The sequence below is a fragment of the Typopeltis vanoorti genome, chromosome 3, assembly GCF_054136105.1.
Source record: "Typopeltis vanoorti isolate ZY-2024b chromosome 3, IOZ_Tvanoo_1.0, whole genome shotgun sequence".
Taxonomy (NCBI): Eukaryota; Metazoa; Arthropoda; class Arachnida; order Uropygi; family Thelyphonidae; genus Typopeltis; species Typopeltis vanoorti.
The window spans coordinates 24,601,318-24,617,585 of record NC_143551.1 but is presented as its reverse complement, the minus strand read 5'-3'; the positions used below and the strand labels follow the sequence as shown (position 1 = coordinate 24,617,585).

At 35.3% G+C, this 16,268-nt stretch overlaps 1 protein-coding gene across 1 annotated transcript in view; it reads right to left on the bottom strand.

Annotated features, from left to right (window-relative positions):
* The window catches only part of Polr3A (RNA polymerase III subunit A), a 427,591-nt gene that overhangs the window by 130,562 nt on the left and 280,761 nt on the right, over positions 1–16,268 (bottom strand). The window contains exons 26-27 of the mRNA XM_090415517.1: positions 15,442–15,597; positions 4,981–5,102 (exon numbers count right to left, since the gene is read on the bottom strand). Coding sequence (XP_090271643.1) covers positions 4,981–5,102; positions 15,442–15,597 — 278 coding nt within the window. The remainder of the gene's footprint in view (positions 1–4,980; positions 5,103–15,441; positions 15,598–16,268) is intronic.

The window sequence follows — 16,268 nt, the reverse complement described above, 5'->3', positions numbered from 1 at the left end:
AATATATATATATATATATATATATATAAACATTGGAACAAATGTTTATATATATTTATACAGATTATATATACAGATATATACAGATTTATATATACAGATTTGTTGGAACAAATCTGAAAACAAACCCCAACTCAACATCACCAGAGTTAAAGATCGGTACTATCAACGTAAGAAGCCTGAATGGCAAAGAAATGGAGCTAGCTGAGGAACTAGATAAGTACCAGATCGACATAATAGGGGTGACTGAAACAAAAAAGACCAAAACTGGTGAGATCTTTCTGAGCAATAAATACAAAATGTTATATTCAGGCAATAACAATCAAGGAAAAGAAGGAGTAGCCATAGTATTCAACACAAAATACGAGGCTAATCTTCTTGAATGGCAGTCAGTCTCAAGTAGAGTAATGTGGGCAAATATGAGAATGGGGAACTGGACAATGAGACTTATTTGTGCCTATGGTCCCACAGAAGGTTCTACTAAGGTAGAAGTGGAGGAATTTTTTGAGGCTTTAGAAAAAGCAACTGACACAATGAAAAAGGAAAAGTTGGTCCTTGTTGGGGATCTAAATAGTAGAGTAGGAAATGATTGTGAGACATACAAAAATATTTTGGGAAAATTTGGAGAAAAGAGCAAAGCTAATAATAATGGCAAATATCTGTTGGATTTCTGCTCAGGACATGGACTGGTTATTACTAACACCATGTTCCAACATAAAAATGTGCACAAATTCACATGGAGAGGCTAGGAATAAGAAAAGTCTCATTGACTATGTTATTGTCGATAGTGATGTTTTCTCCCTGGTGCAGGACACCGGAGTGTACAGAGGATTTGAAATTGGAAGTGATCACTATTTAGTCTTGAGCAGGATAAAATTGAATTTCATATTGAAAAGAATAACATGTAAGAAAGTTTTAAAGCGAATAAAAGTTGAGCAGCTCTCAGATGTAAACTGTAGACTAAAATACAGAAATATTATTGAAAAGAAAATGAAAGAGTTTGAGAACAGGAATCAAACCTTCGAGATTCAGTGGCAAACTCTGAAGGAAACATTGATTGATTCTGCCAGAGAGGCATGTGGTGAGGTTGTGTGCAAAGATAAAAAAATCAGAACTCCCTGGTGGACACAGGAAGTTAAAGAGGCAGTGAAGGAAAAGAAGAAAGCATATCAAAAGTTCCTTGCAAATAAGTCAGCTTTTACTCTTACAGAATACAGAGACAAATGTAAGAAAGCTAAACAGTGTGTAAAACTAGCTAAACAAAAGTCATGGGAGGACTTTGGCAAGAATATAGAAAATAAATATCAAGAAGGTGGCAAAATATTCTGGAGGTTGTTGAAGAAGCTTAGGAATGGAGGAAAGAGTGCTGTAAAAGGAATTAGAGATGATAAAGGTGAAATGAAAACAGGAGAAAAAGATATCCTTGAAGTATGGAGTAATTACTTTGAAAAACTGCTAAATGAAACAAGCAGTGATGACAGCACAGTGATAAAAAACACTGACCAGGCATGCAGTCAGGAATACATATCCATACTTGAAGTAGAAAAAGCCATCAAAGGCTTGAAATGTGGAAAGGCAGCAGGAGTAGATGATATTCGACCAGAAATGCTGAAGTATGGTGGTATAAGAGTCTTACAGTGGCTGCACTGCATAGTTCAGAAAGCCTGGACAGAGGGACGAATTCCCGATGATTGGAGTAGAGATCTCATAGTACCCATATATAAAAAGGGAAATAAAACTGAATGTGAGAATTACAGAGGTATTTCCCTACTGAGTGTTCCTGGCAAGATCTATGCAAGTATACTTGAGAAACGGTTGAGAAGAATTGTGGAAGAAAAGCTTGGTGAAGAACAAGCTGGATTCAGGCCAAATAGAGGCTGTCAGGATCAGATCTTCACTTTACGACAAATAGTCGAGAAAGCATGGGAATATAACAAAGATCTGTATTTAAGTTTTGTCGATTTGGAAAAGGCATATGACAAGGTGCCAAGAGAGAAGCTATTCAATACGCTGCAGTTATATGGTGTCAATGGGGCATTATATCAAGCAATACTTAGTCTTTATTTGAGTTGTGAGTCAGCAGTTAGAATTGAAGGAAGTACAGGAAGATGGTTTAATGTTAAATCTAGTACGAGACAAGGATGTACATTATCCCCTCTGTTATTCATTATCTATATGGATCACATTATGAAGGAATGTGGTATTAAACCTGATATCAAAATTGGAGATGTTAATGTCAGCTCTTTGCTTTATGCGGATGATGTTATACTTCTAAATAAATCCGCTACAAGTCTGCATGATTCTCTGACTAAATTGAATAGCTGTTGTAATAGATATGGTATGAAGGTCAGCAATAAAAAGACAAAGACGATGAAAATAGGCAGAATCATTGAAAATGTCAACTGTGTTGTGAATGGAGAACCTGTGGAACAAGTAAAACATTTCAGCTACTTAGGCACAATTTTTACTGAAGATGGTAAACTAAATATAGAAATAGACAACAGAATCAGCAAAGCTGGTATCATGGGAAGTCAATTGAATAAATTCATATGGAATAAGAAAGAAATTAGTCGGAACACTAAATTAGCTGTATACAAGACTGTGTTCAAACCAATTTTAACTTATGGATCTGAGAGCTGGGTCAGAAGTAAAACACTTGACCAAAGACTAGAGACCGCAGATATGAGAGTCCTGAGAAAGATTAGAGGCGTGAACAGATGGCATCAATGGCAATATCATATTAAAAATGAGGATATTAGGAAAGAACTTGACATTGTCAGCATCCAGGAATGCGTTAGCAGAGCTAATCTCAGATGGTATGGTGATTTAAATAGAATGGGAGAGGAAAGATTAGCAAAACAAGTGTTCTCTGCCAGGTTGGCAGGAAAACGACCCAGAGGAAGACCAAGATATAGGTGGATTGATACGGTACAAAGTGCCTTAGACGATAGAAATATAAGATCTGATAATGTTGGAGTCTTGACAAGTAACAGACTGATTTGGAGGAAAATTGTAGATAGGAAGTTAGTAATGATGTAATTTTTTCGTGTAGTACTGTCATATCCTGTACACCCCTTGAGGGTACATGGCAGGAATTTGATGAGGATGATGATGATGATGATGATGATATATAAACATGTTGCTCTCTAGCCCAATTAATTTTGTAACCTAATAGATAATAATAGGAATCTAGCTTTGATGTAGTAAAGGTTTTTTTTTTTTTTTTTTCACCAGAGGTCAGGTTAATAACTGTTGTAACAGTTGGTCAGTAACTTTAGCAAACCATGTAGATTGTGTAGTGCAGCGTGTGTCTCTGCATATATGTGTATGCTCCAGATGATGATTTTGATATTATGAAGGTCAAAACATTGATGTTCATTTTGGTTTATATTAAACTAAAGTTTTCTCTAACATGGCAGTTGCCTCCATAATTTTCCATAATATATTCTGATCACCGTGTAAGCATGAAAGAAAGGGCTCTCATAATCAGCTTTGGCCTTTCTTACTATACAGATCACCTTCTTGCCTGCACCTTATATTGTGCATAAGCATTCTAACAACCTTTTTCTTTATTATAAAAATCAAGTGGACATTAGATCCAGCAATATTTCAAAGCTGAATGTAGAATGTATTCCCATGAGCTCTCTGGTCAATTTATTTTTACAAAACTTTCATAGTTCTGCATTAGGCTTCGAAATAATGGTAGATCTAATATTCACTTGATTTTTATAATTTTATATCACCGAACTGAATCCTTTTGGCTCTTTATTTTAGTAAATACTTTTTATGTTCCATCCACAACTTTTTCTTTGTATGCACCTGATGCTTAGTGATCCCATTCACCCACCTAGCTCCTATCTGATTTATTCTTTAACTCTAGGTCAATATAGTCTGATTCTTTCTTCAAACACTCCTTGATCATCTACCATACACCACCAATATCTTCTCTTCCCCTCCAAGTTCTTATGCCATGGCATTGCTGAAAGCTGACTCTTCAGCTTGTCATAGTCACCTGCTTTGTAATTTCGCATTGAGGATATATATCCCTTCTTAACAGATAATTCTGCATGTCTGGCAATCTCCCAGGTAAAACTATGTAATCATTTTCCCTGAGCAAAGTTGATATAGCTAGACTGGTTACTGCTATGACCAGATTCAACACTCCCGAACCTCATGTCTCCTCCATTACTTGCTGTCTCAGATATTATCTCTCAGCAGCTGTATAAATTCCATTCCCTTCCCTCCCTGTGACTATACCTCCTCCCAATCTATGTCATAATAGTTGAAACCCACATAATAATTACTCAACCTACTAATTTGCCAATGCATGCATTTGTATTCTCCCTTATACCCTGGTTTATAGCAGCAACAAATTATATATATTTAATCCTATTGGCCTTTAGCCTCCTCTATCTCACAACTGAGAGATTCAAATGAACAGAGGAATTCTATTCTTTTTGGCTTTAATTCCTCTGCTATCATTAGCAAAATCCATTTGCCCATCTGCTCTTTCTGTCCTCTCTGAAGACAGTATATCCCTTGCATTCTATTCCTATGACCTTATCATCCTCAGTCAACTTGGTCTCAGTAATGCCAGAAAACCATTCTGTAAATATGGAAATGTAATAATGCTTCCGGGAGGACAGTAGATTATTTAAAAAATAAATAAATAAATAAAAAAACAGCATACATGGTTAAAACTTAATTCCATGTGGTGTATTTATTTTTAAAAATTGGTGGGAAACTAATGTTACTTATGAACTAATAGATCAATTCAATAACTAAATCAACAAAATTTATAAAATAATTAGTACATAATCCAAAATATAATAAAAATAAATATAATAAATATTTATTTATTATATATAAATAAATTATTTTATATAAATAAAGATAATAAATTTCAGTATTTGAAAAAACTTAAACATACACAAATCCTGTAGTTTTAAATAATTCACACTAGTCAAAAATTTTACTTACTTTAATTCCTTACGGAACATTTCAGCACAAACTTTGTAGCTCTCACTTTCTAATATTTCTGTAGCAACCTGCTGGATCATTCTTTCGTCTAAAGGACCTTCCTTTTTACATGGAAATTTTGCCTGCAAATTATTATTATAATTATTATTACAATGATTAGTACATCTCCGTGGAGTCCAAAACTCTTTAAGGGAAGCTATATATCACTCACATCAGTTGTCATAACTTCTCTTAAACTCATTCACACTAGATACACAACAGGCAAACTGTTCCAGTCACATTCTATGAGAGAAAATTCTAGCTCTCAGCACTTTCTAAACCATATGTAAACAATTTCCACAGATGTCTCTTGTCCTCTCCCCACCTTCCATATAATGAAAAATTTCTTCAGTTGATAACCTATAACACCTTTTTGGAAGATTATAACCTCTATCATATCACTCCCTCTTTCTCCTTTTAACCAGAGTCTGCAATCCACATATTCACAATCTAGCTTCATAATCAACAATTCATAATCCTGATATCATCTTTGTTACTCTTCTTTACAAACTTTCTACAACTTCTTTATCCACTGGAAAAGAGACCAAATCTGCACACAGTAGATTTGGTCTCGTTGGAGTCATATCAAGGCCTTGTAAAAGAGACAAAAAAAAATACCATATCCTTAAATGTCAATGCTTGTTTCAACATTGCAATTACCCTCTGAGTTGCATTTGCAATTTTTTCAATGTGACCTCCTTTGAATTTTGTTATGGTGGATAGCACAAAGATCCCTAGCTTCATCAATTTCCTGTAGCATAATTCCACCAATATAATATGCTGCTGGAAATCTCACCAGTCCAAAGTGCATGACTTTGCACTTACTAAAATTAAACTGACAGTCATTATCATTTGCTCACACTTCCTGCAAAATGATGTATATCAACAGCATTTCTGATTGCCCTTCCTATTTTTGCATCATCAGCAAAATAGTAAAACAACTAGTGTCAGGACTTTCTCAATATCATTAATATATAGATTAAACAAAAAGTCCACGGACTAAGCCCTGGGCACACCACTGGTCAAATTAATTCTGGGATTCACACATCCCCCATATACCTCTTTCCATCAGCCATCCACTTATCCAAACCAATAGCTTATATTCCAATTCCACATTCTCCAGTTTATGCAACAGACTTTTATGTGGTATTTCATCAATGCCTTACATAGCACTGTGCACTATATTACATTCATAGGGTTGGTAGATCTCAGCAAAGTGACCACTCATTATTTAAATAATCACATCTGCTTCTGATACATGGTATACTGTCTGCATTCAGTAAAGTTATTCTTCTGCATTCATTCTTTCTTTTATTTGCAGCATAATGATGAAATTCTTTTCAGTTGCTTTTCCATATAATACTCAGAACTTTCTGGCCTGCATTTTATATACAGGAATACCTCAATTATCGCGGTTTATAATTTGATACCAAAATTCAAATTATTGCGCTCCAAATTTGAATTATCACAGCTGTGAGATGTAGCCCACTACATATGCAACCAGTTCGAGTCGCCACTCTCCAGGTATCGCTCTCTAGTAGCCCTTCATTTTTATCCGACACCACCTGCTCACCACTCACCAGTAACTGTCCGCCTTTGCCTGAAGTATATGTGGATATTTATTTCTCTTCTTATTTACCCCTACAATGAAAGCTAAAAGAATCAAGGATGATATCACGTCTACAGCTATCAAGAAGAAACGTAGAGTGATCAGCTTAGAAGATAAGTTGCATATGATAAATAAGTATGAAGCAGGCATAACCAAAGCTAAAATTGCAAGAGAGTACGGTCTAAATGAATCAACTGTTCACCATATTTTAGACCACGCTGCAAACTATAAGCAACTAGGACAAAGTGCATTGACCTTGTCTGGGTCCCAAACTACGAGAAACAGAAGCCATCATATGATTGAAATGGAAATGCTATTGTCAGCATGGGTAGAAGATTGTAACCAAAAGAGAATTCCTCTTAGTCAAATGACTATAAAAACAAGCATTGAATTTGTTTGAAACTTAAAAAGAAAACAATTAGAAAGCAGAAATGATTCGCCATCAGTAGTGGAAGAAACTTTCTCTGCAAGTTCAGGATGGCTTGATCAGTTCAAAAAGTGATCGAGCATTCATAACTTTTACATTTGCCGATGAAAAAGCAGCAGCTAGTTTTCCTGGTGAATCAACAGATCATTGAAGAAGGAAATTATACCAATGATCAGATATTTCATGCTGATGAAACAGGCTTATTATGAAAAAAAAATGCCCACTAAAACATTTTTAGCAAAAAATGAAAAATCACAGCCTGGCTACAAGATTTCTAAAGAGTGTGTAACACATTTACTATGTGGCAATGCTTCTGGAGATTACAAGATGAAGCGTCTCTTTATTTATCGTTCACGAAATCCTCGCCTGCTTAGCAGTGAAGATAAAAATTTTCTCCCTGTTCATTGGAGATTCAACAGAAAAGCTTGGATGAGAAAAACTATTTTTGAGGATTGGTTTAAAAACTGTTTTGGTCCTGAAGCTGAAAGGTACTACAAGTCATTAAATCTTGATTTTAAAATCTTCTTGATATTAGATAATGCACCTAGTCATCCAACAGCACTGAATGATTTGTGCGAAAATGTAAAAGTTATTTATTTACCAACTAATACCACTTCCACCATCCAGCCAATGGATCAAGGTGTAATCACATCCTTTAAGGAATATTACCTACGAAGAACTTTTTCAGAAGAAATAGAAAAGACTACATGAGATGAAGCTATGACTTTGACAGAATTCTGGAAGGAATTCAATAACAAAAATTGCATTGAAAATGTCAAGGAAGCATGGAGTGAAGTAACGCCTAGCAACCTGAGAGCAACACGACAAAAGATTATTCCTCATTGTGTAAATGATTTTAAAGGATTTGAAAATGAAGTAACCAGCGTTATCAATGACATACCTAAGCTTGACTTCGCTCTACGACTAAAAGAAATTGAAAAAGGTGATGTTCAGGACCTGCTTCAGTCACATGATAAGGAGCTGGATGATAGAGACCTAATTAACCTCGAGAGAGAATGTGCTTACGATGCTCAAATCGATGATGATGACGAACAAATTGAAAAATTCTTGGCAATTATCACCCATTTTACATGCATTATTTATCCCAATTATCACGGATTCGATTATTGGCGGTATTTTTCGTGGGCAACATAACCGCGATAATCGAGGTATTCCTGTATTTCATAACTCTTCTCAATCTTATTCTCACAATATTCCTTCCACATTATCTTCTTCTTATGGATCACCTGCTTAATAAAATCACACATCCAAGTATATAATGAGGACTTTGACATTCATTATCATTATTGTATTATAGTATTACAAGTCATAATCAACACTATATTCCAACAAAGTGTACATAAATCTGCATGGAGAAAGCATACCAGAAAGAAGGAAGGTCTTATTTGTTTACATTGCTGTTGATAGTAATTATCTTCAGGCTAGACAAAGTAAACACTCATTATTTAAACAATCACATCTTCTTCAAGAGAATTTAAAAGAGAAAGTGATTACGATCTATTTTTGAGAAAAATAAAATAACATGCATCAGAATGAAAAGAAGAATGTATTTGAAAGCATTGAAAATAATCAAAGTTGAACAGCACCTCAGAGAGTGACTGATGGAATGTGAAACAAACATTCCCCAATTTAAGGAACCATGGGTTGAAGCAGTCTGCAAAGCCAGAAAAAACAATCAATAGAGTAATGGTTAATGGAAAGATAATTGAGAGATTTCCTATCTTGGAGTTCTTCAGGAAGACTCTTTGAAACCATATATTTTTATTATTACCCTTGACTTTTAGACTCACAGAAAGTGAGTAAGGAATAAATATATGATGGACCAAACCCTCATAAACATGCTGCTTTGCAAATGAAGCTGATTGACCAATATTCAGACTGTCCAAAAACCACCTAGATAATCTACAAGGTCTAGCAGAAAACTAATGAGGCAAAATTTATATAAAATCGTGCATGCAATCAATCTTCTGATACATCATGGTCATCTTCAAAGTCATCCCCTCACACGAAATGCACTGATTTCTATGTTCCTTCTATATGGTATATAACAGGATTGGGAACCCTCTTTCGCTAGCACATTTATGGCCCTTGTCACAACTCTCTCTAGATTTTTTATACAATCTCAAAATGAGTACCTTTCATCTTGTTCTTAAGCTGGAGCTGGAGAAATGAAAAAAAAAAAAAATCACACATTTTTGAAAAAATCACACAGAAATGAAAAAAAAAAAAAAAAATCACAAAAAAAAAAATTACAGCAGCTGTGCTAAAAATGGAATTAATTTTTTGTTAAATACTCGCAAACTGACAGCGTGGAATGAGAAGGTGCATTTTCATGATGTAAGATTCAATCATTTGCAATTTCTGGACACACCTGCATGATGTATTATTGGAATCGTTAAAGGATTTCTTTATAGTAAATTCAATTGTTAGTTGCTCAAGGACTGTCAATCATGTTAAACTGTCATTCAGTTTACCATAAAATTTAATTGCACAACGTCATTCAAAACTTCGTTTCTCCAGTTTCATGATGAACACACAAGACATAAACTCATTAAAAACACAACTCAGGGTGTTTAACCCTACCAATACTGACAGAAAGAGTGGGGATTACTAATATAGTATGTTATCATTGATTCAACGATGCTACAAAAAGTCGCAGTGGAAAAAAAAATCTCATTACTTTTCTGCAAGATCTCATATGTGAAAATGCAACATTGATTGGGATGGCAGTCAATAGTACAATATTAGGCTAAATGACCATACCCTTAAAAAAGTAAAAGATTTTCAGTTCCTTGGTTCCTACATAACCAGTCCATGTCCTGAGCAGAAATCCAACAGATATTTGCCATTATTATTAGCTTTGCCCTTTTCTCCAAATTTTCCCAAAATATTTTTGTATGTCTCACAATCATTTCCTACTCTGCTATTTAGATCCCCAACAAGGACCAACTTTTAATTTTTCATTGTGTCAGTTGCTTTTTCTAACGCATCAAAAAATTCCTCCACTTCTAGCTTAGTAGAACCTTCTGTGGGACCATAGGCACAAATAAGTCTCATTGTCCAGTTCCCCATTCTCATATTTGCCCACATTACTCTACTTGAGACTGACTGCCATTCAAAAAGATTAGCCTCGTATTTTGTGTTGAATACTATGGCTACTCCTTCTTTTCCTTGATTGTCATTGCCTGAACATAACATTTTGTATTTATTGCTCAGAAAGATTTCACCAGTTTTGGCCTTTTTTGTTTCAGTCACCCCTATTATGTCGATCTGGTACTTATCTAATTCCTCAGCTAGCTCCATTTCTTTGCCATTCAGGCTTCTTACGTTGATAGTACCGATCTTTAACTCTGGTGATGTTGAGTTGGGGTTTGTTTTCAGATTTGTTCCAGTAGCTGACTTTTCGCTGTTCGCCCTGGTTCCCTGGCGAAAACAACGGGGGCCTTGTTTAACCGGCGACGCCCCAGCCGGCATGAAATTTTGTCATGTTGTACCATCATTTTTTTTTTATTTTGGTTTAACCAATAAGAATACAATTTGGTCGGCTAAATCCCAAATTGCCAGCCCATCCTCGTTCGTTCAGTATCCAAGTAGATACCCAACAGGGTGCACCAGGAGAAGGTGAGGATTGGACATTAGGTCAGAAGCCCTGGTCGGTTCTCCGCATTCCTTTAAAGGCTATGTGGAGGTCTCCTCTCAGTTATACAGCTTCGACCCTTAAGCACCCCATGGTGTTATTACTAACACCATGTTCCAACATAAAAATGTGCACAAATTCACATGGAGAGAAGAGACAAGGAATAAGAAAAGTCTCATTCACTATGTTATTGTTGATAGTGATGTTTTCTCCCTGGTGCAGGACACCAGAGTGTACAGAGGATTTGAAATTGGAAGTGATCACTATTTAGTCTTGAGCAGGATAAAATTGAATTTCATATTGAAAAGAATAACATATAAGAAAGTTTTAAAGCGAATAAAAGTTGAGCAGCTCACAGATGTGAACTGTAGACTAAAATACACAAAGATTATTGAAGAAAAAATGAAAGAGTTTGAGAACAGGAACCAAACCTTGGAGATTCAGTGGCAAACCTTGAAGAAAACCCTGATTGATTCAGCTAGAGAGGCATGTGGTGAAGTTGTCTGCAAGGATATAAAAAATTAGAACTCCATAGTGGACACAGAAAGTTAAAGAGACAGTGAAGGAAAAGAAGAAAGCATATCAAAAGTTCCTGTCAAATAAGTCAGCTTGTGCTCTTAGAGAATACAGAGACAAATGTAAGAAAGCTAAACAGAGTGTAAAACTAGCTAAACAAAAGTCATGGGAGGACTTTGGCAAGAACATAGAAAATAAATATCAAGAAGGTGGGAAAATATTCTGGAGGTTCTTGAAGAAACTTAGGAATGGAGAAAAGAGTGCTCTAAAAGAAGTTAGAGATGATAAAGGTGACATGAAAACGAGAGAAAAAGATATCCTTGAAGTATGGAGTAATTACTTTGAAAAACTGCTAAATGAAACAAATAGTGATGACAGCAGAGTGGTAAAAAAACACTGACCAGGCATGCAGTCATGAATACATATCCATACTTGAAGTAGAAAAAGCCATCAAAGGCTTGAAATGTGGAAAGGCAGCAGGAGTAGATGATATTCGACCAGAAATGCTGAAGTATGGTGGTATAAAAGTCTTACAATGGCTGCACTGCATAGTTCAGAAAGCCTGGACAGAGGGACGAATTCCAGACGACTGGAGTAGAGCTCTCATAGTACCCATATACAAAAAGGGAAATAAAACTGAATGTGAGAATTACAGAGGTATATCCCTACTGAGTGTTCCTGGTAAGATCTATACAAGTATACTTGAGAAGCGGTTGAGAATTGTGGAAGAAAAGCTTGAAGAACAAGCTGGATTCAGGTCAAATTGAGGCTGTCAGGATCAGATCTTCACTTTATGTCAAATAGTGGAGAAATCATGGGAATATAACAAAGATCTGTATTTAAGTTGTCGATTTGGAAAAGGCATATGACAAGGTGCCAAGAGAGAAGCTATTCAATGCACTACAGTTATATGGTGTCAATGGGGCATTATATCAAGCAATACTTAGTCTTTATTTGAGTTGTATGTCAGCAGTTAGAATTGAAGGAAGTACAGGAAGATGGTTTAATGTTAATCTGGTGTGAGACAAGGATGTACATTATCCCCTCTGTTATTCATTATCTATATGGATCACATTATGAAGGAAAGTGGTATTAAACATGAAATCAAAATTGGAGATGTTAATGTCAGCTCTTTGCTTTATGCAGACAATGTTATACTTATAAATAAATCTGCTACAAGTCTGCAAGATTCTCTGACTAAATTGAATAACTGTTGTAATAGATATGGTATGAAGGTCAGCAATAAAAAGACAACGACAATGAAAATAGGTAGAATCATTGAAAATGTCGACTGTGTTGTGAATGGAGAACCTATGGAACAAGTAAAACTCATTGAAAATGTCAACTGTGTTGTGAATGGAGAACCTATGGAACAAGTAAAACTCAATGAAAATGTCAACTGTGTTGTGAATGGAGAACCTATGGAACAAGTAAAACTCATTGAAAATGTCAACTGTGTTGTGAATGGAGAACCTATGGAACAAGTAAAACATTTCAGCAACTTAGGCATGATTTTTAGTGAAGATGGTAAATTAAATATGGAAATAGACAACGGAATCAACAAAGCTGGTATGGTAGGAAGTCAATTGAATAAATTCATATGGAATAAGAGAGAAATTAGTCGTAATACTAAATTAGCTGTATACAAGACAGTGTTCAAACCAGTTTTAACTTATGGATCTGAGAGCTGGGTCAGAAGTAAAACACTTGACCAAAGACTAGAGACCGCAGATATGAGAGTCTTGAGAAAGATTAGAGGCGTGAACAGATGGCATCAATGGCAATATCATATTGAAAATGAGAATATTAGGAAAGAACTTGGCATTGTCAGTATCCAGGAATGCGTTAGCAGAGCTAATCCCAGGTGGTATGGTCACTTAAACAGAATGGGTGAGGAAAGATTAGCAAAACAAGTGTTCTCTGCCAAGTTGGCAGGAAAACGACCCATAAGAAGACCAAGATATAGCTGGATTGATACATTACGAAGTGCCTTAGACGATAGAAATATAAGATCTGGTAATGTTGGAGTCTTGACAAGTAACAGAATGATTTGGAGGAAAATTGTAGATAGGAAGTTAGTAATGAAGTAAATTTTTCATGTAGTACTATCATATCCCGTACACCCTTTTAGGGTACATGGCAGGAATTTGATGATGATGAAGACTCATGAATCATCTGATGTTGGCACATATCATGGCAACTTAGCTAGCCATTTAATAAATATCTCTATGAGTGGTTATATGCATATTTCTGTATATATTTGTCTATTCATACTTCAATAAACTAAGATGATCACACATTTGAACACTTTTCCAATGGAACTTTAGCACTTTTTTTTTCAAGATCAACTAAGCTTTAAAAGAGATCCTTATTATATACCCATGACATCTTGATTATTTGTAGTAAGGTAAAAATGGCACATCATCTTTGCACATCAAGTTAAAAATTCATCATTTTTCCTTCAGTTATATTCATAACTTTCTCATAAATAAGGATACATAATCTTTCCTGGAAAGATTTAGGCAAAACAAAGCACTCAGTAATGTGAGTATTTCAATTAAACACTCACATTCAGTTGTACTCCCTTTTATTTTTATAAATTGTTACAATGAAAGCTATAATCTAATGGTCTTCTTGTAGAAGACCAAGGGCTTCTCCACTTGTCAGCATCTGCTTGTTCTCAGACTCCACTCAACACGATTCCTCCAGTCCTCATCCTGTAAGCTTCTTTTCTCCATTCTTAAATGGTTCCTTTCCATGTAGCCCATGGTCTTAGATTTTACAAAGGCATTTGACAAGGTACCACATGATAAGTAAGCTTATATTTAAAGTTACGGTGCATGGGTTTAGATGTGAGGTTAGTGAATTGGATTGGCTGCCTGATAGATGTCAGTCATGTATAGGGGAGCAGTATCAAGGAAGCAGAAGATTATAAGTGGGATCCCACAGGACTCAGTACTGGGACATGTATTGTTAGCCTTTATACTAGTGACATTGTCAATGGATTCAAGGGAGAGGAGGATTTGAATAAGTCGAAACGGGGCATCAATTTAATGAAACTAAATGTTTGAGATCCATCGACGGGAAGCTGCATAATTCTGTTGGAGAAACTGTACTAGAGGAAGTAGAAGTGGCAAAGAACTTTGGAGGTGATGATTGATAGAAACTTGAAGTTTAGGGGACATCACAAAGGTGGTGAAGGTTACACAGAGGATTGCTGCAATACTGAGAATGATGCAGACCAGCAGAGATAAAAGAGTTATTTCTACTGTATAAAGCTCTGATCAATCAGACCACACCTGAACTATTGTGCTCATATTTGGTCTGCAGAATTTGAAGGAAATAAATTAACCTTGGAAAGAGCACAGAGGCAGATAACCAAAATGATATCCAGACTGTACAATGGAAAGTTTGGTAGATAGAAGAAAGTAAGGTGATATGATTGAGACATTTGAATGGTTGAGAGATAATTAGAGGATTGACACTGGAGAGTTCTTTTGTTTGATGGAACAGGGGGGAAGAAGCAAGGAGAAGGGGCCATCCCTGAATATTGCAAAAGGAAGTCATGAGCAAGAGGAGGAGTGATTTCTTTGCAGGGAGGATGGCTGAACCATGGAACACATTGCCTGATGGGTGGAGTGGCATGAACAATGAATGTGTTTAAGAAGTGGTACAACAGATTGTGTTTTCTAGGTTGGGCCTCCCATGATGAGTCTTGTGACTCTGTGGAGGTCCTGAATGATAATAATAATAATTTCAGATTTGCTATTCAAAATGAAGCAGAAGTTTGAGACTTTGCTTTACCAAACATGCAATTTTTTTGTTTATACACTCAGTAAGAATAACCAGATTACAGGCAGATAGAAAATCTTAAAGATTCAAAAATTATAAATTTTGCTATTATCCACATTACACATATTGTTAAAATGAACACCAGTAGGTGTCCATTTTAACAAAGAAAAAGTGTCCCCTTCTTGAGGAAGGCTTTTACTTAATAACCATTTGCTAGGATAATCTATCTACTCATTTCTAACACATTTATAGTTATGAATCCCAACATCTGATTCACAGCATAATGTTTATTTTTTACTGGTGTGTTTTTGCTAGTATTATTAATGCTAAAAATAGATTTCATATTAAGAATTTACAGTAAACTTTAAATAGCAATTAAGGATTACACTTTTAAATGTTAAAATGCAATTGCACTCTTACTCGAATGTAATCAAAAACTCTTTTGAAGTCTACTGGCTTATCCATCCCTTCCATGGCAGCTGGATCCAACCCATCTCCTCCATAAACAAACTGAACAATGTCTCCGGTTGATGTGCGCACAGTCATATCATAATGAGAACAAAGATCTTCAAGAGACTTTAAAAAAAAAAAAAATACTTTTGACTATGTTTACATCCACAATGCATTTACAATAAATTTAATTACAAACAATATCCAAATCAATATAATCCTATGCATAAGGCAATCACATAAGTTGTTTTAAAAATAAATAAATAAAAATAAATAGTATAACCAGTAATATTGACATTAAATGCAAGATGAATTAAAATATATAGTATTGGATTAATTAGTTTAACCTATCTTATAACTGGGCCTAAAAGAGAGTTGAAGACATTCTTCTGGGAACAGCCAAGTAGACTGTGATCACAGCATCTAGAGCTACCACAAAGATCTAAAGCATTGATCGAACTAATGTTCTGGCACCCACTATGTGAAGAACATTTGAATGGAGCTTGAAGTGACCAAAAGCCATGTTTGATTCCAAAGCAAAATCCCACTCCCTTTTCTCTCCATTTCTTATAGTATGCAATATAAGTAATGTTTTCAGAATTACATCGAACATCATTTTGAGACCCACCATCAAATACAATCAAATAAATCTCCCTTGTCAACCAATTTATCCCAATAAATCAAATCAAACAAATATTCTAAACAGACCAGAATCCTTACCAAAATAAAATACTTTCACAATCACTTTACAATCATCCATGACATAAATTCCAACATTCATCACCACTTACAAACAT